The 26,543-nt window shown below is 33.2% G+C and overlaps 2 protein-coding genes across 2 annotated transcripts; both read right to left on the reverse strand.

The window, feature by feature from the left end:
* Positions 1-743: 743 nt before the first annotated feature.
* Positions 744-26,279, reverse strand: LOC134835439 (mucin-2-like). Its single transcript, XM_063850318.1, has 9 exons — positions 25,107-26,279; positions 14,843-14,903; positions 12,082-12,782; positions 11,833-12,018; positions 11,230-11,758; positions 10,945-11,170; positions 5,013-9,678; positions 4,037-4,130; positions 744-1,414 (listed from the first exon to the last, which is right to left on the reverse strand). Exons 1-9 carry the CDS (start codon positions 26,277-26,279, stop codon positions 1,083-1,085), a joined length of 7,968 nt encoding a protein of 2,655 aa, XP_063706388.1. The 3' UTR covers positions 744-1,082.
* On the reverse strand, positions 1,405-2,457 carry LOC134835716 (X-box-binding protein 1). The gene has a single exon (XM_063850642.1). It carries the CDS (start codon positions 2,247-2,249, stop codon positions 1,440-1,442), a length of 810 nt encoding a protein of 269 aa, XP_063706712.1. The 5' UTR covers positions 2,250-2,457; the 3' UTR covers positions 1,405-1,439.
* Positions 26,280-26,543: the final 264 nt, after the last annotated feature.

Below are 26,543 nucleotides of genomic sequence, written 5' to 3' on the forward strand. Positions count from 1 at the left end.
AAATTTTTAAATCTCGAAATAATTTTTCTAAATTTTAAAATGAACAAGTTTATTCTCGGAATGAATTTATAGGTCCTGAAATGAATTTTTTAGACCTTAAAATGAACTTTTTACCTCTCGAAATAACATTTTTTATCTCGAGATGAACTTCTAAATTTCTTTTTAGCTCTTGAAATATTTTTTTTAAGTCTCGAAATGAACGTTTAAATTCTCGAAATGAATTTTCAAGTTCATGAAATGAATTTTTGAGTTCATCAAATGAGCTTTTTAGTTGTCCAAATGGATTTAAGTTTTCGAAATTTAATATTTAGATCTCGAAATGAACTTTTAACTCTAAAAAATATAATTTTCATTCTCAAAATCAACTTTTTTATTGCTCAAAATTTCTCATTTATTTATAAAACCATCTTTGCAATCAAAAAAAAAAACTAAATTATTATATCCACCTAATCAAATTTGACCCAAAACATCGCATGAAACAACCTTCAAACAAATTGTTTTCTCTATAAACTTAGAAATTTCACGAAATTCAAAGTTCGTTGAATTATTGTATGTAATAAACAGTGAAATAAGTAAAAAATAATCAAAAAAAAAATCCCGCTGATAAGAAATTCCTACGAAATCTCCACACATCAATGTTGCCAACTTGCGATAAGAAAACAAAAACTTTTTAAATGTTAGGACAGCATTTTTTGTTTTTATTTATTTATTATTTTTTTCTTATCAAATTAACAAATAAACTTTTTTATAATAACATGCTTCGTATATATTCAAATATTTATGATTAAAATTAATCTTTTTTTTTTTTGTTATATTTATAAATATATATCTTGTTTTTACAACTTACATTCTATGCGACTTGTGACAAAAAGTAATAAATTGTGTCATTAAATTAATAATAAAAATAATTAAATTCTTGTAGGTACATAAATGGGGGGCAACTTAAAACCTAATATTTCCAAACTTTTTTGTGTTTTGTGACTTTTAGATCATTATAAGTAAAAATTTTTTTAAAGCTTTTTAAGCAAGCGACGGAAAGAGTTCTGTCAGCGAGTCATCCCAGAACGCAAATTCGTCCAGATTCAGTAATGGCATCTCGTCGATACTGCTGCTGGGCGAGTTCTGTGACTCGTAGCCGTAATCGGATCTCGATGACGTCGAGGAAATGGGTGAGAGCGGTTCGACGAGTGTCGTTTGCGTGTCGAAAATGGGCTTGTTGTAACTGTGGTCGCCGGTGATGATGAAAGAAACGGAATTGTCGTCTTCGAGGTCGTCCTTGGCGTTGAGAAGGTCGTCTTCGATGTCGGAAATTTCGACTTCTTGCTGGAAATCGTCGGTGTCCTGTTTGATGTGAAGCAGATCGCAAGTCGGATAGAATGTGGAGTCGTCCATGTTATTATCGTCGATGGGGTTTAATGCTGTTGTTGCGGCTTTTGGTGTTACATCAGGATAATCGGTAGTTCGGCTTCCATCGGTTGCGGTTCCCACTTCTTCTCCTCTTGCTGGAATGCATTCGTCTTTGATGCGGGACTGATCTTTTTCAATTTCTGCTGCAAGATCTCCCAGTAGGCTGTCGGCAAGTTGCTCAAGTTGCGTGACGTCGCATCCTTCGATCCAGTCTTGTATGCCAAGCAGAGGGTGATTAGGCTCAGGATTCGTTGGATGTTCTGACTTGACGAGCTGTTGTTTGCGGCTGTTGCTTGCACGCGACGAACGATTGACTCGGCTACCAACTCCAACTGCTGTGGATTATAGGATACTGCTGATCCGTTAAATTTGGTAGCGGAGCCAATCGAACGTTCCGTTTTTGCGTTTGCCGCTTCGAGTTTCTCCTGTTGCTCCTGGAATTTTCGCTCCATGTTGCTGCAACGTGTCTCGAGATCTTTGCACACCTTCTCCAACTCATTCCGTTCCTTCTTCAGTTGCTTGCACGTATCGGTGAGTGTCTTTATTTCTTTTGCCTGCGTGGCAATTTTGCATTCCATCTCCTCCATCTTTGCCTTTTTCCGGTCGCGTGACGTTTGAGCTGCCACGCGATTCTTCAACTTTTTCCGCTGGATTTTTTCCTCGACCGTCAAGTGGTCCAGCTTCCGTTTACGCCCCACTGTCGTGCTGCCATTCGACGACGATTCGCCATCCGTGTCGAGCGGCTCCGATTTGAACTGCAAAAATTCATCCATCGGATTCGGCAGCGAGTTTACCGATTTTGCGATCACGTAACGTGGAACAATTGCGTTTATTACACTCATTTTTCCAGAACTTTCTTTCGATGACGAAAAATCAATAAATGCCTTTGTGTTTATTTTTCGAGACAAACTTTTACGGTTCACTCTTTATAAACTTTTTTTTGTTTGTTTATTTTTTGTAAATTATTTTTCTCTTTAACGCATCTTTACTTTGTGAGTTTGTTGCAAGGATTGAACAAAATTCTCTCAGATATTTACGAGACTCGACATTTTCTGATGCAATTCAAAACTACAATGAATTGCCGTTCACTGAAAATTCAAGAAATGAACTCTTTAGAAGTAACGGCGAAGTATTGCGATCGTTAAATAACAAAAGTTGACTGAACTTCGAACCAAAATGACACCGAAATTGACGCAGTTAGGGTGTTACGATTTTCGAAAATGTTTTGGATTTCTCCTTTTTAATTATTTTGAATTTTTTTTTTGAGGAATATTAAATTTTAAGTATTAAAAATTAAGAGATTTGGTAAATTTTTTTTATATTTTCGACCAATTTTGAATAAAAAAGTAAAAGTTTTTGTTCAATAAAATTAGATTTTTGGTATAAATTTTTTTTTTTTTTCAAATTTCAAGTAAAAATGTTCAATTTTATTTTAGGCCGTTCCAAATTTGTTTTGAACTTTTTGTCCCATGCCCCATTTCAGAAGCCGAAAATCCAATGGGGCAAAATAAAATAAAAAGTTAAAAATTTCATCAAAATTGACCGTTTTTTGGGCTTTTTTCATATTTTTCAAGGAATTTCCCTATATTTTTTTTAAATTTCAATTTTTAAGAATTTTTGCATCAAAAATCATATTTTAACATGAATTTTCTTCTTTAAAATTTTTTTCAAAAAAATTATTTTTCAAAAATTTTTGACAGTTATTTTTATGATTTTTTTTTTGTTTAAATTTTTAACTTGAGATAAATTTTAAATTATTAAATCTCAATGTAGATACCACAAAATGAACTAAAATATTGATTAAAATTTTGTAAGAAAAAGTATTTCAAATTTTTTTTATTTTACAGAAATGTACGGCGTCGTAAAAATATGCCATATTCACGATTTAAAAATTTTTCGTTTTGAATTATTTAAAATAATTTTGATAAGTATTTTGGCAGTTTTGAAAAATCTGCACTTTTAGAAATTTTCTACCGAAACGACAATATTTTTTTTATAATTTTTTTTTTCAAATTTTCATTAATTTGAGTTTTTTTTTCAAATTTTTCACGAGCTTTCATTGAAATTTAAACTGGTACTAAAAATTTCCTTTTTAGTGAAAAATGTTAAAAAACACGTCGTAAATTATGGGGGGTTGTTGGATTTCGACGGTTTACGATCATAGAGGGGTGGGGGTCAAAAAATGCCCTATTTTTGCCGACGCCTTTAATGGATGACGCCTTATCAAAATTGATGCGAAATTATGCGAAATATTAAAAAAAAAATAATTTTTTATACTGTTAGATATTCCGATTTCTCAATGCTTTGGATATCTATGATAAAACATTTTTGAAAATTGTATCAACCTTCCCTTTAAATTTGGGTTTCACGCGTTAAAATAACGGTAAACGCCCGTAAGAAGTCAACTAAAGGTTCCTAGCTTTCCAAAAAAATTGTTCAGCGTGTCGATTTCTGATTGGTTGATTTTTGTTTGCTCATCGAAAGTGTCATTCTCATTGGGAATTTCTTGGGTTTCTTGCTCATTGGGGATGTTTTCACGTATGTCTCGTACAGAACGTACCGAATAGTTTTAAAGTAACATGCGAGCATGAGTAAATTTTTACTTTTTTAAAGAAATTTAGACACTGACCTGGTTGTTCTTCGATATTTTCACTCGTGGGTTCTTCCTCCTCGACTTTGAAGTCAAATTTAAACATTTTTAGAGCTTTTAGTAATTTAAAAACCTGATAAAATGATGTGAAATTCAAATTATTGCGGCAAATTTTTTGTTTTGAATGCATGAGTATGCCTACCAGACGATCTTGATTAACGATTTCAAGTCAAAATATGAATAAATTGTCGTTAAAAAAATTATTTCCATGCATATCTGGTCGATTTTAGATGAAAAAAAATTATCACCATTTTGACACACAAATGGTGATAAATTTTTCAAGTCAAGTTTTAATCAACTTTTTATGGATTTCAAAGCTAAAATTGAATAAATATTCATTCTAAAGATGATTTTCATTCCTTTTGGGTCAATTTTTGACGAAACAAAAAATCAGCGTTTGGAAGTTCAAACGCTGATAAATTTAACAAGTCATTTTTTGACCATTTTTAAGCCTAAAATTGAATAAATATTCATTCTAAAGATGATTTTCATTCATTAATTTTTGAAATCTCGTCAAACGCTGATAAATTTAACAAGATTTTTTTTTTGCCTATGATTGAATAAATATTCAAAAGAAAAAATTTTTCAAGACCGTTTTTTCGAAAAAAAAGAAAAACGGTCATGAAATTTTTCAAGTCAAGTTTTAATCAAATTTTGATGGATTTCAAAGCTAAAATTTAGTTACCTTCTATAAACCTCCCACCTCTTTTGACTTTTTTTTTATAATTTTGAATTTCCATCGCTTAAAAAAATTTCGTAAAAATTGAAGCCCTCTTCACGTGTTTTTACAAATAAAAAAAAAAATCAAAATTTATTTAACTCTATTTTATCATTTATAATTTAATTATCAAGCAAAATTTATGTACAAAAAACAATTATTGGTCCTTATTTCTTACAAATTACATGACTTTGTTCAACTAACTTCTTTTTTTTTCTCTAATTTCTAATTCGTTGCCGTCGCCGAATATCCTCCCGACGTAATTATGGTTGGCTCAACTTTTTGCAACGTCACTTTGTCCAAATTCGCTATCGAGATGACGAGCGGATCTGTATCGTCGGGCCTCAGAAGACTCAATAACGATGGAACTGGCTTCTCTGTCGTCGTCGTCGTCGTTGTTGTGGTCGAAGGTGTCGTTGTCGTGCTTTCTTGCGGCAATTCCGTCACAACTTCGGTATTTGTGACAAGTGCCGCCGGCGTAATTGTCTCTTCCGCGGGATAAACCAGCGTCGTACTTGGCACATTTTGACGCTCAAGCAGTTCTTTTGCCTCGCGTTCCAACTCGAAAAGTCTCTCGAGCGGAATTGTCGAAGTTTCTACCTTAAAAATGGCATCCGAGGACAAAATTCGCGAACGTTTCTCGTCGGATTCGGTTGTGCCGTGCATTAATTTGATCACCGCAAGTCGACTTATCTCGCCAACTTTGTGATTTGTCGGTAATTTCTCCAAAATTATCTCTGACGAGTTTGTTCGTTCGCCTGATTCGGATTTTGCTTTTTTGTTGTACTTGTGTTTTTCAGTGCGCGTGTTAATCTCTTCGATAACGTTGATTTCGACGAGTTTCTCAAGACGTTTGCTAATTTCTTCGGCTTGTTCGCTCGGATCTGTCGGCTTGGGAGTCGTCAATTCGTCTTCGTCGATCGCAAAAACGTGCATCAGCGTCGTGGATTTCGGAGTTGTGGTTGAAACTGATTCGATTCGCGTCGTTTCGAAGGGCCTCTTACCTCGGAGAGTCGTGAGTTTGCCATCCGTGATCGTGAAACGACCTCCAATCTCGTCAATTAGCGTCGTAAAGGTGTCATCTTCATCTTGGGACGTCGTTTGAGCTCCAACAGTCACCGTTTCAATTTCATTTTCAGCGTCTTTTTTGTCTTCACCTTGAGCCTTGAACCGTCCCGGATAGTTACGAACGCGGGTACGCTGGAAAATATTTGCATTTTTCGCTTTCGTAGCGAGCTGAACGGGAGTTTCGGTCGTGCTGGTTTGTTGTCTCCCGAAAACTGGTCGATTACTCTTGCGACGATACGAAGCAGGAGCTTTCGATGAAACTCTTTGTTCGACTTTGTTCTCGTTTTCGACTTTTTCGTTCTCTGCGGGTCTCGGTCTCACACTGAATCGGCTTGCGGGACGTAAACTAGGGCGCTGGGCTGGCGCCGGTCTTTGCGGTAAAGTAGGACGAGAAATGCCAATGGAACTAAGGATTTCTTTGTTTGAAACTGTAAAGTCATCATCGTCTAAAATTCCGTCACTTTCGTTGCTGTTGTCTTCGTCGCCGTAATTTTCCGGTAAACTTTCCGTGGTTCTCGACGGAATTGGGCGCGGACGAGTGATTGGGGTACGTGTCGCATACACAGGTCGTCGAATTTCAACTTTTTCTTCGTGAACTTCGTTTCGGGTGACATCGTTACGTTCCCGGGTGCTAACCTGGAAGCGTCTCGTGGGTCTCGAAACCTCTTGCGGATCGGAAAATTTGCTCGTGGACTGTTTCTGGATGTTATTGTCCAAATTAATGTCTAAATCAACGTCTTCATAGAGGTCGTCCTTGTCGTCGGTGAAGGGCGTCGTACGAGTTGTTGTCGTCAGAGGGCGTTTTTTCACCAATCGACGCACAGTTCCGCGAGATCTGGATCTTGATACGAATCTAGGAGCACCTGTCGTTGTTGGGACCGGAGTTTCTGTCGTCGAACGACTTCTTGTCGCCGTAACTCGACGTCTTGTGGTTTGAACATCATTTTCAACGTCCTCTGTTTGCTTCGTGGGTCTTGTTAATCTGATTTTTTTGATGCGACGAGCACGTGACGAACTCGGACTCTCAGTTGTGGTTGTCGTTGACACTCTCGAATGCTGTCTCGAAGGCCTAAAAGTCGTTTGAACCTCCTCAAAAGCGGTTGTAGGTACAGCTTCTGTCGTAAATTGCTCACTAATCGTCGTGTAATCTTGTTTCGTGTACTTCGAAGGTACTCCGGTGCTCAATAAACGCGCGATTGTTTGCGTGATTTGCTCTTCCTCCTCTTGCTCATCAAAAACTGTCGTTGCTGCAGGCGTCGAAAACTCCGTAGGTGCCAAAGTAGAGGATCCTCGACTTGTGCGATCGTAAATATTAGCTCGGCGTGTCGAACTTCTCACATTTTCATCCACAACAGTCGTTGATTCGGTCCGGGATCGACTCGCAGGACGACGACGGGTTGGTCTATCGGTTGTTTCGGGCTCTTGTGGGGCAATTGTCGCTCTCGTCGATGATCGGAAACGACTGGGACGAAGTGTGGTAGCTGCAATTGGACTCACAGTGGTTCTTTGTTGAATGCCAAGCACTTCGTCGTCATCAATATTTGAAATTGTAACCGAATATGGAGCAACTGTATCCAATAAATCGTCTTCCGGTGCAACTTCACTCACTTTACCAGCGTTAATTTTAGCTAGTTCCTCATTAATTCGGTTTTGCAGCGAATTTTGAGCAGCAGAAGAAACTGCTAATTGCCCGCCGAGCGTCAAAATAACGGTATCTTTGTTGATATCAGCTTTGCTGGGGAAGGGAGTGACCGTTGGTTGACCAAATCCAGTGCTTACGTAACTGAAAGCCTTTGGACTCGAGCTGTAATTGGGATTAGCGGTGTCAATATCGAAAACTTCATCCACTATCGGTCGCGGCGTCGATTTTCCGTTGAATCCAAATTTGCCGCTTAACGTAAAACGGTTGTTTGGATTGATCGCACGATCAGGCACGAGGAAATTTTGTATGGAAAGTGGTTCTTGATCGTCTTTTTGCTCCGTAACTGTCGTTGTCGAGCTCGTAGCTGTCGGTAACAAACGTTTTCTTGTCGTTCTCGTTCGTTGACTAGTCCGGGGCGACACAACTTCTTCAATTTCTTCCTCATTTTGGCCATCAACCACCGTTTCTTCGTCATTTCCATCGCCAAAAGCCTTACTCGGGCCTCGTCTCACGTATTTATTGTTAATGTTACTCTTGAAATTGGCATTTCTCAAGGCATTGATCGTTGGATTGGTGAATCTCGCTGTTCCCCGACTACTGGAACGGATGTTATACGGACGACTTGTGGGGAAATCTTCATCATTTTGGATCTCGTTGTTGTTATTTGCTGAATTGAAGCGATTTCGGTTGAAGGGACGTGGCGCATAAACCGTCGACGATTGAATATCACTTGAAAAAGTCTCTTCCGTGAGTAATTGAGGTCTTGCGGTTCGTGTACGGGTCGATTGGCGGTATCCAGGACGTGTTCGAGTACTTGCTGTTTGTCGTTTTGGTTCAATTTCTTCAGTTTTTTCCTCCGTTTCGAGCAAATTCAGGGTTTGACGACGAGTAGGCCGTGAACTGCGACGTCGGGAAGGCGTTCGAGTTGTTTGGCGCTCGGAAATTGTGCTCGTTGCTCGAGTTGTGGTCACGCGTTTTGTAGTTTCAGGTGCCGGAGTTTCTGTTGTGAATGGTTTTGTCACGATAAAAATTGTTTCCGACACTTTTGGATTCACAGTTTCAATTTCCCCATCAGGAATTTCCGTTTTTGTCTCTTCCGTTGTTGTTGTTGTCGCAGATCCGCGATTTATTGAAGCATATTGCAACGTTGGCTTTGACGTAATAATTTCCGCTTCGACAAAATCTTCTTCGTCATCGTCGTCGTTGTCCTCCCCGATGTACTTGTAACGCGAATCACCAAAGCCCCGATCAGGAATTTGCGTTTCCTCTTGAATTGGCAAGACGGTGCTAGCAGTTCTCGTGCGTTCGATCGTTTTGTATTTCAAAGTTGTTTGATCGGCGGTTTCTTGAGGCGCTTCCGTGCTTCGGGAACGTTGTCGGTTGATCGTCGAATACGAAAATCCTGAAGTTGCTCTCTCAGTGGGCTTAAAAGTTTCTGTTTCTTCGTCTTCTTCCTCGTCAGCTGGAACAATTTTCGCTACTTTTTGCCGCGATCGGTCCAGAGAACGTAAAACATTGGCGTCGATGTAGCGAACGCGATTTGTGGTGTCATCAAGTCCCGAATTTTCCTCTTCTTCGTCTTCGTCAACTTGCGAATTCAAGTTTGGACCGCGATTTCGTACCAAAGTGATGTATTTCGGCTTTTCTTTGAAGCTGTTTTCGTACTCGGGTAACTTTTCGATGCCGTCATTTTGGGGACGTGGGCGACTATTGCGATTTACGCTCGAATATTCCTTCTTGCCAGACGGTTTTTCGGTAGTTGTTGTTGTTGTAGTTGTCGATACGGAAGCTCTGCTTACCGTTCGGTACGTTGGAGTCGTTGAACGAACAGCAACTTTTGTGATTTCGTCATCAATTTTGTCGCGGCGATTTGAGTTTAAGGCAAGGGCTTTGTTCAAAACTCGTTGATACAAAGACTTATTTTTGGATAAAGTAGCGACAGTTGGGTCGGCACTGAGTTCCTTTTCGCCGTTGAAGGAGAAGTGTTTCTCGAGTTGCTCCAAGCCGCCAGCTTTTTTGATTAAACTGATCAATTCTTTGATGATTTGGGGATCTTCTTCGCCATCGGTGTCTTCGTCTTTTAAGATGACAGAAGCGGGAGTAGTGGTTGTACGAGCTGTTGTTGTAGGACGTCCTGTAGTTGAACGAAGGGACACACGAGATGTCGTTCGGGCGACGTTGGCGAAAGTTGTTCTAAAAAAAAAATAAAATTTAAAAATTTTTTTAAGTTTGTTAAAAATTTTAATTTTTTTTTTAAATTTAAAAATTTTAATTTTTTTTAATAAAAAATAAAAAAAAAAATTAGATTTAACATTAATTTAAAATAATTCAAAAATTATGCCTTAATTTATTAATTTTAGACATAATGGATTTTTAATTTTTTTTTCAATTATTTTTTGCAAAATTATTTTAGTTTAATGTTAAAAAAAAATTTTATTTAAATAAATATTTTTTTTTCTAATTTTTTTTTTAAATTACAAAATAACTGTACCACAAATTTTTCAAATGTAAAAAAAAAAATTCGAAAAAAATTATTCTAGAACATGCGGGAAAATATAAAAAAGATAAAGAAAAATATTTATTCTATTTTAATCTTAAATTTAGGCCGCTCCAAATTTTTTTCTATGTTTTTGTCCCCTGCCCCATTTTAAAAGTCGAAAATTCAATGGGGCAAAAAAAAAGTTAAAAATTTCATCAAAATTTACCATTTTTTGGTCTTTTTCCATATATTTTCAAAGAATTTTCAAAAAAAAATTAAAATATTTTCAAATTTAAAGAATTTTTGTATTGAAAAACGAAATTTAACATGAATTTTCTTCTCTAAAAATATTTTCAAAAAAATTATTTTTCAAAATTTTTGGACAGTTTTGGAAATTTTTAACTTGAAATACTCTGAGATCAATTTTAAATCATCAAATCTCAATGTAAATACCACAAAAACTACTGAAATATTCATTAAGGGCCCAAATATTGTATAAAAAGTATTTCAAAAAAAAAAAAATTTTTTTTTGTAAAATGTTTTGGGACAAAAACATCGGAAAAAATTTGGAACGGCCTTAATTGGATTTTAATTTATTTTAATAAGTAATACCTATATTTTAATAAGATGAATTTAAATTTTTTTCAATTAATATAAATAAATTAAGACCAAATTATTTAACGAAAATCAATATTTAATTTTTTTTAAATTTTTCCGAATTTTCTTGATTACCAATTTAAAATAAAAATTCACAAAATTTTTTTTAATAAAATTTTAAAAATTTCAAAAATTTTTTTAGGACAAAAAAAAAAATAGAAGAAAATTATTAAAAAAATTCGAAACTGTTCGAATTCGATATTTTTCTTAAAAAATTGTGTCTCTTCTTAATTTGTTTAATTTTTGAAATAAACTAATCATTTTGACTCTAAAAAGCCTAAATTAGATAAAAAAACTCTTACCTAGAAGTCGTTGACGGTAACGTGGTAGGAGCTTCCGTCGTTGTAGAAGTTGTTGTCGTCGTCTTTTTGCACAAAACGTTCCTTGTGTAATCACACGAGTCAGCTGCTGGATTGAAATACAAGCCAGAAGGACATGTAAACTGATGCGCAACTAATCCCAAGCCTGATGCGCCGCCATCGAGACACCAATAATATTTTTTGCAATCTTTTGGATGCGGGAAGAATCCTTCGTCCTCACATTTGAAGTCTAAAAAAAAAATTTAAATAAAATTTCTTCTAATTTTTTGAAAATTTAAAATTTTTTACCTCCTTCAGAGCTTGGAGTCGTTGGAGGAGCAGGCGTCGTTCTTGTACTAACTTTCCCAGAGCTCGCTGTCGTTTTCGCTTGACCACTTCTTGTTCTCGTGGTTGGACTTGCCTTGAATGGCGTAGGTTTTCCCGATTCAACTGCTCCAACTTTCAAGTCTTCCGGCTCCAATTTTGTCGGTTTTGTGGGTTTTTGTCTCACAACTCCCTTATTTTTGGCCGATTTTGGTGCTTCTGGCTCATCTGGATACGAAATCTCGGAAATTCCCAAGGCATTGAGAAGAGCTTCTTTTGCAGCTTCAATGATGGGGAAAGGCTTTCCGTGACATTCGCCGCGGAAATCGTCGTTGTCAATGGACCAAAACATAATTCCGCCAAGTCCTAGTTTTGCGACGTATTCGGATTTTTTACGGGCGATCGCTTCATCGTCATAACCAACCCATTGATCGTCTTTGTAAGCATAGGGCCCAACGGCATTCGGATCGACATCAACTACGGTCCAATCTTCCTCTTTAATGCGTTGACAAATCTAAAAAAAATTAAAATTTCATGAAAAATTATTAAAAATGTCCTTTAAATATTAAAATTTTCTTTAAAAATTACCTCATAATAAGCTAAATAACCCTTTTCTTTTGTAAATTCTCCTTTTTCTCCCGGTTCATCAGCTGGAGAGCCAATATCGGTTGATTCTGGATTAACCAATGTGTAAGAACGGCCATACGTGGGAATACCAAGGACAATTTTATCGGGATCTGCTCCTGCTTTCAGGTAATATTTGATGCTATGATCCTAAAAAACCACAAAAAAAGTTAAATTTCATAAAAATTTTCTTAAAAAAATTTTTTTCCTTACAATATTTAGCTCTGCATCATAATTATATTCCGATTCTTCGTCCAAACTGTACAACGGTGCATGATGATTGACTTGCGGCTCATGCGAACTATGGAAATCGTAGCTCAAAATGTTGAACCAATCCAAATATTTGTTCAATTTTGGGATATTGTAGCCTTTTTCGATGTAATTTGTGCCTGCAGGCGCTGCCATTGTCAACAAAAGTCGACTTCTGCCCGTTTTTGATGCTTCCCGATCGAATTCCTCACGTAATTCCTGCACAAGTAACGCATAATTTTCCTTGTCTCGTGATTTGCCGCCTTCACGTGCTGCTGGGTATTCCCAATCCAAGTCGAGACCGTCAAAGTTGTTTTGTCGCAGGAATTTTACGACATTTTTAGCGAATTCCTTGCGTTTGTCGGCATTTGCGCTCAACGACGAGAACCGGCTGGAGCCTTCGTTCCATCCGCCGATGGCGATCATCACCTTCAAATGCTTGTTGTACGTTTTGAGTCCCGTAAATTTGGCATATCCACCCTTATCGATGTCCTGGTACTTGTCGAAGGGCTTCATCGTGGCATCTTTCGTGAAGCCGCCAAAGGCGTAAATTAAATGCGTGCAAAGGTAAGGATTGATGTTCTGCGGCGTGAATTTCGCAGATCCGGCGCGATAAACGCTCCAATTTGTGTAGTAGCATACTACGCGTGTTTCGGATGTTTTAGCTGGGGAAAGAGAAAAATGAAATAAAATTAGGATTTAAAAACTAAAAAATTCATTTCGAGACCTAATAATTTAATTTCGAGATCAAAATTTTTTAATCAAGAACTAATCGAGAACGAATCAAGAACTAAATCGAGAGCTAAGAAGTTCATTTCGAAAACCAAGAAGTTCATTTCGAGATCTAAAAAAAATTAAATTGAGAGCTAAGAAGTTTATTTCGAAAACTGAGAAGTTCATTTCGAGATCTAAAAATTTTCAATCAAGAACTAAAAATTTTAAATTAATTTTAAGAAGTTCATTTCGAAAACTAAGAAGTTCATTTCGAGATCTAAAAAAATTTAAATTGAGAGCTAAGAAGTTCATTTCGAAAACTAAGAAGTTCATTTCGAGATCTAAAAAAAATTAAATTGAGAGCTAAGAAGTTTATTTCGAAAACTGAGAAGTTCATTTCGAGATCTAAAAATTTTCAATCAAGAACTAAAAATTTTAAATCGAGAGCTAAGAAGTTCATTTCGAGATCTAAAAAAATTAAATTGAGAGCTAAGAAGTTCATTTCGAAAACTAAGAAGTTCATTTCGAGATCTAAAAATTTTCAATCAAGAACTAAAAATTTTAAATCGAGAGCTAAGAAGTTCATTTCGAAAACTATGAAGTTCATTTCGAGATCTAAAAATTTTAAATCGAGAGCTAAGAAGTTCATTTCGAAAACTGAAAATTTTTAATCAAGAACTAAAAGTTTTAAATCGAGAGCTAAGAAGTTCATTTCGAGAGCTAAAAAAATTTAAATTGAGAGCTAAGAAGTTCATTTCGAAAACTAAGAAGTTCATTTCGAGATCTAAAAAAAATTAAATTGAGAGCTAAGAAGTTTATTTCGAAAACTGAGAAGTTCATTTCGAGATCTAAAAAAATTTAAATTGAGAGCTAAGAAATTCATTTCGAAAACTGAGAAGTTCATTTCGAGATCTAAAAATTTTAAATCGAGAGCTAAGAAGTTCATTTCGAAAACTAAGAAGTTCATTTCGAGATCTAAAAATTTTAAATCGAGAGCTAAGAACTTCATTTCGAAAACTGAGAAGTTCATTTCGAGAACTAAAAATTTTTATTCGAGATCTAAAAATTTAAAATCGAGAACTAAAACTTTTTTTATGAAATGAACCCCAATACCTTTTGATTCACAAATCGCGTTTTTACATAAAAAAAAAAGTATCTTGCGTGATAAAGAAGAAAGAAAGTGACGCAATGACAATTCTGAATCTTTATGAAATGATGAGAGATTGACGTGGATGATGTTGATGATGATGAAAGAGACTAGACACTTGTTTTCAATAATAATAATTACGAAATCGCGTATCCAACCAGTATGTTACCGAAACGAAACTCTTTCTCTCTTTCGCTTCAAGGAGATGGTTTGCAATTTTTTTAAACGCAACAAAAAAAGATCGACGAAAGAAAGAAAGAAAAACCGGTTCCCATTATATCATTACATAAAAAAAATGTTAAATAATTACACAGATATGTGCGATTTATATATGGGCTTTAAAGAGGCAAAAAACAATAATATTAACTTGTAGTGCGGTTAGAAATGTATCATTATCTTAATCCAATTGTGTTCAAAAAATAAACAACAACAACAACAATGTTAACTACTTCGTTAGTTGGCCTTATCCGACCGACAATCTCTCATCTCGAATCACCTCGAAGCACTTTATTTCTTCCTTTCACAGCCTCCCATTGAATTAAAGTAACAAAGAGACAAAATAACTCTCCCTCCTTTAGTTACACCCAAAAATAATTCAATCGTGAATAGAAACATTGACCTTGCTAATTATATTTATTATTTCATTAATTTGCTCTTTAACATTTTTTTTTTTCATTTTTTCGTTTTAGATGATTCGGAGAAAATTATAAATGCAAGAAAAACGGAAATGGAAGAAGTCACCGGAAATTTTTAGGTCAATCTCAAGTCAATGACTGTAAAAATGTTTTTTAATGGGGTTTTTACGCACGTTTCTCACGAAATTGAAGATTTACAAAAAAAAAAAATATGAGTAACAAAACTTACCAATTACAAACTTGTTTAGCAGAGATATGATTAAAAATATCCATGTGGCCCTGAGACATATCTGTGAATGAAAAAAGAAAGTTGATTAGGAAACATGTGGGTTAAGCTTTGTGGTTGAATAATAATTTTAACGACAAAAAGGAGCAAGGTTGAATTTGGTTACAACTTTTTTTTCATCGCGGGAGTTCACAGGTAAGTAAGCTTTAACTGACCTTGGCAAAGAGAAAATACAAAAACGATGAAAGATGATAGTTATTTTTTTTTTGAGATATTGATCAGTATATTTTGCATATTTTCCCATGATTTGAGACTTATTTTAACGCGATTTTTGTCCTTGTAAAAATTTCAATTAAAAATTTTAGCACTTTGTTGTCCTAAATTCCCAAACAAGCCAAAAATTTGTCCCAATTAACACTTGGTTGTCAAATTATCTGACAAAATTTTTCACACACGATTTTGAATTCACCCAAATTTCTTTTTACTGCAGCGTCATAAAGCCATAAAAATGTGCAAAATGTTTGATTATACGATTAGTTTTGGTTTGTTTTGTTGTTTCATTTTAAAATTCCATGTTTTTGCGCCTAACAGACTTGTCTACTCTGTTATTTATTATAAATAATGCAAATATGATCTGTTTAAAACATTCATTTTTCCCACAAATATTAGGTCAGTTGCATTTCATAATAATATGTAACATGATAATTTTTTTTTTTCATCTAGTGACTGACAATAAGGGCTGCGGAACGAGTTTTGAAGTTGATTTAATCCAAATCAAGTATATTGAATATTTTTTTTTATCTCGGAAACAAAGCTGAAGAAGGAAGCTCCATATTAGATCAAAAATCTGTATTTCCTTCAGTTTTTTTGCCTAAAAAGAAGTAAACAATGAAGCATGGTGAGCGCATGCAGAGAACAATGGTATGAATTTGCCTTTTTTTTTATCTGTTTTGTTCTTGTTTTAGGTAACTCGTACAAGTAGTGAGTTCATTGATATCGCAAGTTGCAGACAATTGGTGGGAAGTAAGTTATTATTGCTACTTATTATTATTTACAATTCGAACTCGTATGCAAAAATTGATAGATTACACAATTTTTTTTTCTACAGAAATACAAAGTTGGAACTTCCCTTCGAAGATCGGTATGTGATTAATTGTATTCATGTTTAATTGTTATGCTGGTTATCTCATGTAGGAGATCAATTCTTTGTTTGATTTATTCACTCACTTTGTTTCGGAAGATAATTCCAGAAGTTTTTTTTTGTTACCTAGAAGTTTTTTAACAATTCTTTTTTTTTTTCAGGAGTAAATATTGAAAGCTATCTGAAGACCTTTCGAGAAAACTGAAGTAAGTATTGAAGATGAACTCCAGAAAATACAAAACAGAGCCTTGAGAGTAATGACAAGAGGAAACAGATATAGCAGGATAAGTGAAATGCTCCATCAAACGAATTTGCTAAGTGTCAAACAAAGAATAATGTACAATGTACTGATAATGATTAACAAGTGCACCAAGAACATGCTACCTGAATATTTAAGCCTGACATATCTGAAAAGATCATCAGTCTACTACTACAAGCATTTGAAATGGACTGATATCATGAAGCTCTTTGATGAATTGAGGCTTTTCAAATTAAATTACTTCGATCACAATAGGTCTTCGGACCGCGGTGATGCATCCTCGAACCTAACCTAATTAAATTACTTTAGATTATGGGATATACTTGTGAATATTGAAAATGATATACTCCTATTGATGAGGATGATTATATAGTGACCCACCTAAGCACACAAAAAGGGCTCTCTGTGGGTTTTCTTTCTTCCTAACCTGTTCTATATTCTTCTTTAACCATGCTGACACTCTTTAAGAAAGAAAAGGATCCATAATGTCATTCGTGCTACCTAAAAGGCTAAAAGCAACATTCTTTTGTGTTCCAAACAAGGACAATCGCATAAAAGGTGCTTTGCTGTTTCTTCTGAGTGACAAATTCTGCAATCTGTTGAATCCCTATAACTCAATCTACTCATCAATTTATTCAATCTAGCATGTCCGGTTAGGAAAGCAACTATGACTCTAATTTGAGTAATATTCATGTTAATCAGCTCTCTTGTTCTTGTCAAAGATCTGTTTGGTGCAAAACTATTGACATGTTCTGACAACCTCCTTTCTTCTAATTCCCAGTATTAGTTCCTATTAATTTTAACTTGATTTTTTTTAAAGTTCCTTTAAAGCCTTCAAAGATACTTTTAGGCTTATTAACTTCAAACCTGAAACAACAAATCATTTAAATTACACCAAAAAAGACCTTTTAAAGCTTCAAATTCAATTATTCCAATTAATTCAAACCAAGCAAAAAATTCAACAAATTCATGAAGATCATTAATTACCTGATATCTCAAAAATTTTACCTTATATGATGAATCTCAATGAATTATCAACATGAACCACTGATGGGACGAACACCAACTTAACATTTCTCATGAGGATTTCTTTCATAACCTCGTAATTAATGGTCATGTTTTTACTCGTACTCATGCGACGATTACCAAAACCGCATAAAAACAAGTCTTACATCATTTTTAAAGCCGTTTATCATTACACGCACTTTTAATTAACGTCCAAAGAAACTTGTTCTGATACTCGTTTTCCATTGCTTTTTAATGGTCGACACTTTGCTAGAACACTTGTCTTTAAAGGTCGTGCCATTCATTTCCGGGGGAAGAACAGCAATTAAATCCTGTTTTCATTACAATTATTTTTTATCCAAAACCAAAATCGAAGCAGGAAAAGATTTTCTTTCAATTGAATATTCATAAGTTACGTTAGTTATGCAATTTCAACACACTCTTTGTGGACAACGACCGCATTCCGCACAAGCTTAGAAATTAACATCGTGATGATACAACTTTTCAAATGTTTTATTACTCTTCTTGTCATCATCTTTATTCAATCATTAGCTCAAGTGAGTAGTTGACACATCAAATTCTTGACCAGTTAACCAACTTTTCATGCATAAATTTGCATGTTTTTCGCCATGCTTGGAATACAATCGCGGGAAATATGAGATAATGCGAAAAAAAAATTTAAATAAAAATAACGGTGATGCATGATTTTGAGACACTTTTACCTTCAATATCGGCGACCTTGGTACAACAACATTCTTTATAGTTTACTTGTTTACCCGACTGAACGAGTGAGTGATCAAACAGAAGCAGAATTGTTTTGTTTTGAATCCATAACTCGTGAGTTTTATCAATTTGCAACGTAATTTGTTGGCAATTATGCATCGAGTACTTTTCAAGGTTGGAATGCAACATATTGGCTTTGTCTTGAGCGCAGCATAGCAAAAAAAAAATGGGGCAAGGAGACGTGATACGAAATTTCGCTTGATTTTATCAATTAATTGCGATGCTGGTCGTGAAATTAATTGTTTTGTTGTTAAAACTGACTTTTAATTGAAAATAGACCGCTCCCAATTCAATTGATTTAGACGTTGAGAAACCTTCGAGTGGCAATAATTGACTTTAAAGCTCAATGATCTCGCAGTTACTCTCAATGTTAATGACCTAATCACCTATTAATTTGACATGGGCACTCCTAATGATGGCGGTTTGGCTTCCGTTGAACTTTTATCAAAGTATCATGTATTATTAGAATTAAGAAATAACCATTAAGAGGAAATCAAAAGATGGGTTTTTTTGCCGGCGGTCATCTACCAATGGCTTTTTCATCCCAAATAGTATAAGACTGATACGACTTGAATTGTCGAAATAAATAAACTAAACTAAACTAAACAAGTAAATCGATAAAAAATAGCAGATTTTTAACCTGTGAAGTCCTGAAATCTCAACAAAATCAAAAATTTTCCACTAAACTAGATTTTTTTACCACAAAGTTGTCTTCATTACAGTTCAAAACATCATGATGTCTCACAAAATGTCAAAAAATGCTCCAGATTCAGGTCGTCGTGACCAATGCTAGCATAGAAACTGCATTTTCTGATTCACTGCGTGACTCTCATATGACTTCTTTTTGTGTGTGATTGCATGACGTGGCAAGTTTCTGTGAGAATTTGGTCAAAAAACTTGTCTTGCCATGCAACAAAAAATATTGCAAATTGAAATTCCTTGTTGTTTATGTGACAAAGATTAACATCTCGAGTGAATTTCGTTAATCGTGTGGAACGACGTGGTGTTTTTGAACTTTGTAAAGCAGTAAAACAGAAATTTCGAAAGAATTTCTCAACACAAAAAAAAAATTCTCTGACACGCGAATTGAAAAAATAAAAGAAATGAGGATATTCACCTTTTCGAAAAAATATCATCATTATTTTACGCGATATTTTGAGTTAAATTGATGGTGCAAAGTACCAATTGAGACGTTTTCCTTGAATTTTAAATTAATTGCAGTTCAGTTGGAGAGAGAAGAATTTTTAAACCGCTTTTTTTAATTTTTGTTTCGATCTTTTTCATGTTTAATCATTAATTTTGCCGCCACATATGAGATGTTTTTGCCGCAAATTGCATGCGGAGTTGCAGAGCGACAAATTAAAATGCAGAAAAAAACAATCATAACTCATTTGCTTCGTAAAGTTGCAAAATGACGTTCAGTTTTTTGTCTGGTTTGCTCTCATGAATTTGCGTTTTAACAGAGGTAAATGGTAAATTTATGGAGTTTTATGTGAATCAGTTGTTAGATTTTTAACTCATTCGGGGTTGATGGTAAAATTTCTTGAGATTTTAACAAAAATTTTACTCAAAAATGTATTTTTTTTGTTTTTCATTGAAATTTTTGGGGACAAAATGACGGTTAAAGTCATTTAAAGTAAATTTTTTAAGGGTTCATCGATATAATTTTAACTAAAAAAATAAGGCTTTAAGATTTTTTTGAATATGTCAAAAACGAAGATTTTTAAATTTTAAGTCGATTTTTGTCAAAGGTTGTATTTTTTTTTTTTTTTAAATTTGAGACCAAATCGGACTTGAAAATCGGACTTGAACAAAAAAATTACAATTTTTGACAAAAATCGATTTAAAATTTCAAAACTTCGTTTTTGACATAATTTTTTCTAAAAAAAAAATCTCTACAAATTTTTAGTTAAAATTTTATTTATGAACTCTTCAAAACTTTACTTTAAATAATTTAAAGCGTCATTTTATTCCCAAACGAAAAACAAAAAAATTAAGTTAAACTAATTTAATTAAAAATTGCATTTTTTAATTAAATTTTTTGTTCCTTAAGATTTTTTTCTAAAAAAATTTTAGAGCGATTTTTAAAATTAAATAAAAATTTAAAAAGATTAAAATTTTAATAAAAAATAAAATTTTGTGTCATTTAAAGTCTTAACCAGTTTAACTTTTTTTTTCAAAAAATTTTTTTTTTTAAATTTAAAAGTTTGAAAAATTTTTTTTTCGAAAAAAATGTGCATCAAAAAAATTTTTTTTTAAAGTAATTTTTCAACAATTCTGATAAAATTTGGTCCCTTTCAGAAGCTCTTTTTCCTCAAAAAAGTCTTTTAGAGTAATTTTCAGTCCATAAATCAATCATTAACGCATTAACAAGCCATTCCACAAGTCCCTCGTTGAATTGTTGATATTTCCAAACCATCTCTCAACGGGTTACTTTGTACCAAACTACAAAAAAAACTAACCACACAATGCTACAAGATTAAATGAAACAAGATTAATCGGCATTTTGTCCATGTATTGCGCTTGCTAGCCTCTGCGTAGTAAATGTTCATGGGTTGTTATAAAATAAAATATAATAATTGTTGTATTACTATGTAAACTTTCTCCATCATTTGCTGTTTTTTTTTATTATTTTTGCTTAAACTCCGACTCTCGACTATTAGGTGCTCGCAACTCCACTTTTCGCATACATTACTGGACTCATAATAAAATTGAATTAAATTTTTGCTGCATGTACTACACGAATCGCCAATGCAAACAAAAATAAATAAATAATAATAACAGAAGATAAATGTGGCCATTTACAGAATTCGCCGAGAGAAAGAGAGAGAATTGCATTAAAATTGAGCAACAGGTACTCCGCTAGTTTTTGTAATTTTCCAGTGAAATCGAAAGTCGATCTACATTGTTGATACCGCAAAAAAAAAAAATCGCGTAGAATTTCCGGCTCGACGAATCAAACAGGTTCTATCTATCTTCAAGGTTAGTTTAAAAATAGTTTTTGTGTCACTTTCGCTTCGTCTTCATTCATCTCTATTCGCGTGATTGAATACAATGAACAATAACAGCTGTTGGAGCAAAAAAAAAGAAGAAGAGCAGCGACACGATGACGAAAATGCTTTAATTGGTCGCTTTATCTGATTTTTTGGTGTTCGTTCCTCCGTTTGTTCAGCAAGAAAACAATAAGATTTACATATTGATTTGTAAAATTTATGTGACGCATCTCGCACGTTACCGATTGCGATGCATAAAAATGCTATTCAAATTCAAATAAAACACTTTAAAGTTAGTTCAAGGTCTGATTCCACTGCTGCTTAATATTATCATGTAAAGTTTGCGGCAAAAAGATGTGTTTGGGTTTCTTTGTAAAGCAAAATAAATTAAATATAGTTTTTATTTTGTGTATTGTTTTCTATAAAAATATAAATTTGCGGTATTAGGGTGACTTTTTGTACTAAAGTTGAAATTTGAGGAACTTAACGAAACATTTTTAGACGTTTTTTTAGAAAAAATTTGAATAAATTTGAGAAATTTTCATTTTTTAGCAAAATTCGATTTTCGTTAAGTTTTTTTCTTTGAGAGAAAATTTTCGTTAAGTTATTGACTTTTAAAATTAATATTTTTCTAAACTTAACGAAAGTTCTGTACCATCAACTCCAACAGGAAAGAACTTAATGAAACATTTAAAAAAACAATTCTCTTTAAAATTAATGATTTTATTCAAAACTTAACGAAACTGTTGTTATATTAACTTTCGCAAATATAGAAAGAAACTGAACGAAACCTTAAAATCTTGTAGGTAAGATTTTTAATGAAAACGAGACTCATTTTGAACAAATTTTTCATTGAAAAGTAATTTAGAACGAAACTTAACGAAATATGAATAACATCAAATTTAAGTAATTTGTCAAACTTAAACTTAACGAAAGTTCAGAAAATCTTCAAATTAACATTGTCAATAGTCAAAATTTGATTGAAATATAAATTTTGAAAGTTTTCTTAACTTTCGTTAAGTTTAAAGTTGACAAATTGCTTGAATTGTTATTCACATTTCGTTATGTTTCGTTCAAAAGTACTTTTCAGATTTGTTGAGAGTTGGTTTCATTTTTTTTTCGAAATCTTACCTTATTGAAAATTTGATTTTTCGTAAAAAAAATAATTTTCGTTAAGTTTTTATTGAGAAAAAAAAACTTTGAATTTTTATTTTTCTGCTCAAAATATAATTTTTCATTAAAAATCGACTTTCGTTAAGTTTCATTTCAATATTTCTTCTTTGAAAAAAAAGAAATTTCTTAAGTTTAAATATTTCGTTCAGTTTCGTTGTAAAAATTGGAAAAAGTTGACTTTCTAATACAAATTTGGAAAAACAGTCTCATTTTCTTTCAAAAGCTTTTCTACAAGGTTTCAATGTTTCGTTAAGTTTCATTCTATAAATTTGCAGGAGTTGATAATATTACAGCCTTTTCGTTAAGTTTTAAATAAAATTATTAATTTTAAAGAGATTTGTTTAAAAAAAAAAAGACTCAAAGAACGTAGCTTAACGAAAGGTTTCTCAAAAACGAAACTTAACGAAAGTCGAAAAAAGAGCAGAAAAATACAAATTCACAATTTTTTTTCTCAATAAAAACTTAACGAAAATAATTTTTTTTACGAAAAATCAAATTTTGACCTGAAAAAACTCAAAATTTTAGATTTCACAAAAATTTTTATTTAGAAAAAACTTAACGAAAACTAATTTTTCGTTAAAATCGTATTTTTAGTCACTCTAATTTCCAACGTGCCATCCACGCATTTTGTAACAAACTACAAAATCTTCAACAATGAATCCAAAATCGAATTCGTAAAAAATATGTAGGTTAGTATATATGCTAATATGTAAAAATAAAACGCATCTCACACACAAACATATTACAAAATCACCGATTTTAGCTTTTATTTTTTTAATAAAATCACTTGAATAACATTATTTTTCTTGAATTTAATAGTAACGGCTCGTGCATCGTTCGTATGTGACAAAATCTGTGTGCGAAACAAATATCATTCAAAGTCAAAGGTAAATAGAAAATTACATAAGAGCCCGTTAAGCTGACAATGAATAGCTGTTTATTTACGAATATTATTGGCGAAACGAACGAACGATTGATAGACAAGACATTTTATTAATAGACGTTCATCTGTCACCCTTTTCACTTCTACGATGCGGAACGGGAGAGCGTTAAGGTAAAAAAAAAATAATTTTTCCTCATTAAAATGTTACCGCGGTTATGCAACGACGTGTCGAGGAGGCCTGACGAATGTTTTGGTATGTAAATAAATAATTTTAATTTTTACGCTTTATTAAAAATAAATTGTTGGTAGGAAGCTATTTTATGATGATTATCATCAGCATGTGCATAGATCTTCCTCTAAGCATTTTTTGCTGCTTTACAGAATTAATCGCATCACGTAACTAACGACCAAATTATCTTTTATTAATAAATTACAATTACGCTCAAGTGTCGTCGTCATTTACCATTACGCAAGTCTTACTTATTAATTTTGTCATTTTTTTGAGGAAATTCTGTTTTTGAAACAATGAAACCGCCGAAAAAACGTAAAAACTTAAAATAAGTAATCAAAATCTGTGTGAATTTCTCCCAAGACTCAAACAAAGTAACACAAAAAAAAAGTGTTACGCATTTTTCGATGCTTCGAACGAAAATTCACTTTCTTGCAATAAGGCGACGCGACGCGAGATACATTGCTCCAATAGTATTATACAATTATGTAAATTTCGTTGTTGTTGTTGTACATTTAATAGCGATGCGATAATATGTTGTATCGCGTTTCTTTCTCCGCTCGCACTTGCACACGTACGTATCCGAAAAAAAAAACTGGAAATTATCACATTTTTTTATTATCTCATTTTTTTTTTGAATAAAATTCACGAGATGGTCCGGTTATAATGTAATCAGATATTAACACACTTTTTCGCTTTATTTTGTTTTTTTGTGACTTTTTTTGTGGATTGTCATTTTTTTTATTGAGTTTTCGTGGGTAATTGTTAATTGTTTTTTTTTGTGGGTAATTGGGTGCAATTGTTGACATAATCGGGGGAAAAAATGTGGTGAAGGTGCATTTGACGAAAATAAGACGTCAAATGAATGATTTTTTTTGACAGATAATTTTTTTTCTCGGGATTAAAATTTTTAAAAATTTAAGATTTATTTAAAAATTTTAAGTTTAGGTAAGTTCGTTGTAATTAATTTTATATAATTTTAATTTTTAATTTAATTTAATTTGTATTTTAATTTATTTTTTTATTTTCATTTAAAAATTTTAATTTTCATTAATTTTTTATCTTAGTTCATTTTTATTTAAGCATTTTAATAAAATATTAATTAAAATTAATTTTAATTTAATTTTAATTTTAATAAAATCTAAATTATTTAAAATCTTTTGAATTAATTTGCTACTTTTTTAATTCTTAAAGCTTGAAATCTTGATTTTTTTTCCTACAAAAATTAATTTTAATTTTTTTTTTTAAATTTTAATAATTATTTTTTAAGTAAAAATATTGTTTTAAAAGTTCAAAAATTATTCAAAAAAAAAAAATAAATAAATAAAAAAATAAAAAAAATAAAAAAAAGTTAAAATTAAAAAAATAGAAATGAAAAATATGAAAAAATAAATTAAAAATATTTTACTTAGAGAATTTCTTTAAAAGAGGTTTAATTTTTTTAAAGAGCTCTTTAAGCGTCAAATCTATTCCAATTAATCCAAACCAAGCAAAAAATTTAACGAATTCATCATTTTTTAAGGAGATGAGAATGCAAAAATACATTTTCCAAACATTTTTCTGCGTCTTTGGGTTCATTCAAGCATACATCACGTCACATTAAACATTGACATTGACCAAAAATTTCGCAGATTTTAATCTCAAACAGGCGCCAATGCATAAAATTTGTCACATTTTCACGTTTTTTTTTTGTTAAAAGATCTTATCAAAATCTTTGAATATTTTTATTTATTTTATCAGGAAATTTTTGAATTTACTTCCTCTTTATGTTTTTTTCATGTCGTCACGTTGTTGCATTCACTTTTGTCTTAATTTTTTCCAGTTGCTCCGTTAATGCCGTCATCGCATTCTGAATTGCCTCCATTGTCTCGCTCAATGCTGCTTGATTCTTATCGACTTGTCCTTGTAAATTTTTCACCTTTGTCTCGAGTGTCGACACATTTTTCATGATTTTATTGTCGCGATCCGTCTCTTCGCGCTTAAACTTTTGAAAATCTCGTTTCATTCCCGCCACTTGTCGATTTGTCGTTGCCAGCTCGGTTTGTGTGTGATTGATGCCTTTCGAGAGATCTTTAGCGGTTTCATTGAAATTTTTGTCTAATTCAACCAAATTTACGTGATTTTCTACCGTTTTCTGTCGAACTCTTGCCAAATCTTGATTCAAGCTGGCATTCACGATTTTGGCTTGTTTTCGAATCCACATTGTCTCGTCTTTGATCGCGGCGATTTTTGTATTGTCCGAACAATCGGCAGGTCCTTGATTGATAAGGCCATAATGGCGGTATTGTGGATCCCAGCGCGTCACTTGAACTTTAGCCGCTCGCAAGTGTTCCAAAACGGCTCGGAGTCGCGAACAATCGAACGGATTGTCATTCAAGTAAATAACCTCCAAATTCGGAAACTTTTGCGTCAATTCCTGCTCATCCAAATCCGTTATTTCGTTCGTGTCGAGAAACAATTTCCGCAACGACGGAATGCGATCCATTTTGAATACCGGAAATCCCGTTAGTCTGTTCTCGCTAAAGTCCAAAATTGATAATTTCTTCAGATGCGTGAAGGTTTGCGGCTCAAGTTGTTCCACGCGATTATTTTGGAAGTGAATAGCTTCCAAATTTGAATTATACAAGAAAGTATCTTCGTCAATTTCGTTGATTTTGTTCACCCAAAAGCCAATTGTGTGAAGTTCGGAACACGCATCGAGAGCTCCTTTCTCAATTTTCTCCATGGACAAGTCTTTCAGTTCCAATCTCTTCAAATTTTTGAATGTGTCACAAATTTCGCTTGATAAAACGCTCATTCGGGAGTTCTCAAATTTTATCGTGATAACAGCATCAGGATCATCCGCGGTTGGATTGAAAAGCCCATTTAGTGTGACAACGCCATAAAAAGTGCACAAACCATCAGGACCAAGAGAACATCTCGCAGCGTAAGTAAAATTGATGAAAATTGAAGAAATTACTACAAAAATCAACATTTCTGAACAAAAAATGGAAACTTACTGACTCAGAATTGAAGAAGCAACTTTGTTCTTAAAAGCTCTCACGATACAGGATGTGCAATATGTAAATTTTATTGAGAATTTATTGGCGTTTTATCCGTATTGTTTCAGATTTCATTGAAAAATTTCGCTGTTAACATCATTTAGGACGGTACAATAATGGAAAATGTTTCCAATCTCTACCAAATTAACGAAATTTTCGATATTTGGTGCACTTTTGACATAATATCAAAAAATTTA

Source organism: Culicoides brevitarsis, chromosome 3 (genome assembly GCF_036172545.1).
Source record: "Culicoides brevitarsis isolate CSIRO-B50_1 chromosome 3, AGI_CSIRO_Cbre_v1, whole genome shotgun sequence".
NCBI classification, from domain to species: domain Eukaryota; kingdom Metazoa; phylum Arthropoda; class Insecta; order Diptera; family Ceratopogonidae; genus Culicoides; species Culicoides brevitarsis.

Excerpts from the sequence above, each read along its gene's own strand:
- LOC134835439 (XM_063850318.1), bottom strand. The coding sequence starts at position 26,279 with ATGTTGATTTTTGTAGTAATTTCTTCAATTTTCATCAATTTTACTTAC. Across the intron at positions 14,904-25,106 it reads TGGAAAAAATTAAGACAAAA|ATATGTCTCAGGGCCACATG; the intron begins GTGAATGCAACA and ends TTTCATTCACAG. Across the intron at positions 4,131-5,012 it reads CGGGAGGATATTCGGCGACG|GTTTTTAAATTACTAAAAGC; the intron begins GCAACGAATTAG and ends TCATTTTATCAG.
- LOC134835716 (XM_063850642.1), bottom strand. The coding sequence starts at position 2,249 with ATGAGTGTAATAAACGCAATTGTTCCACGTTACGTGATCGCAAAATCG.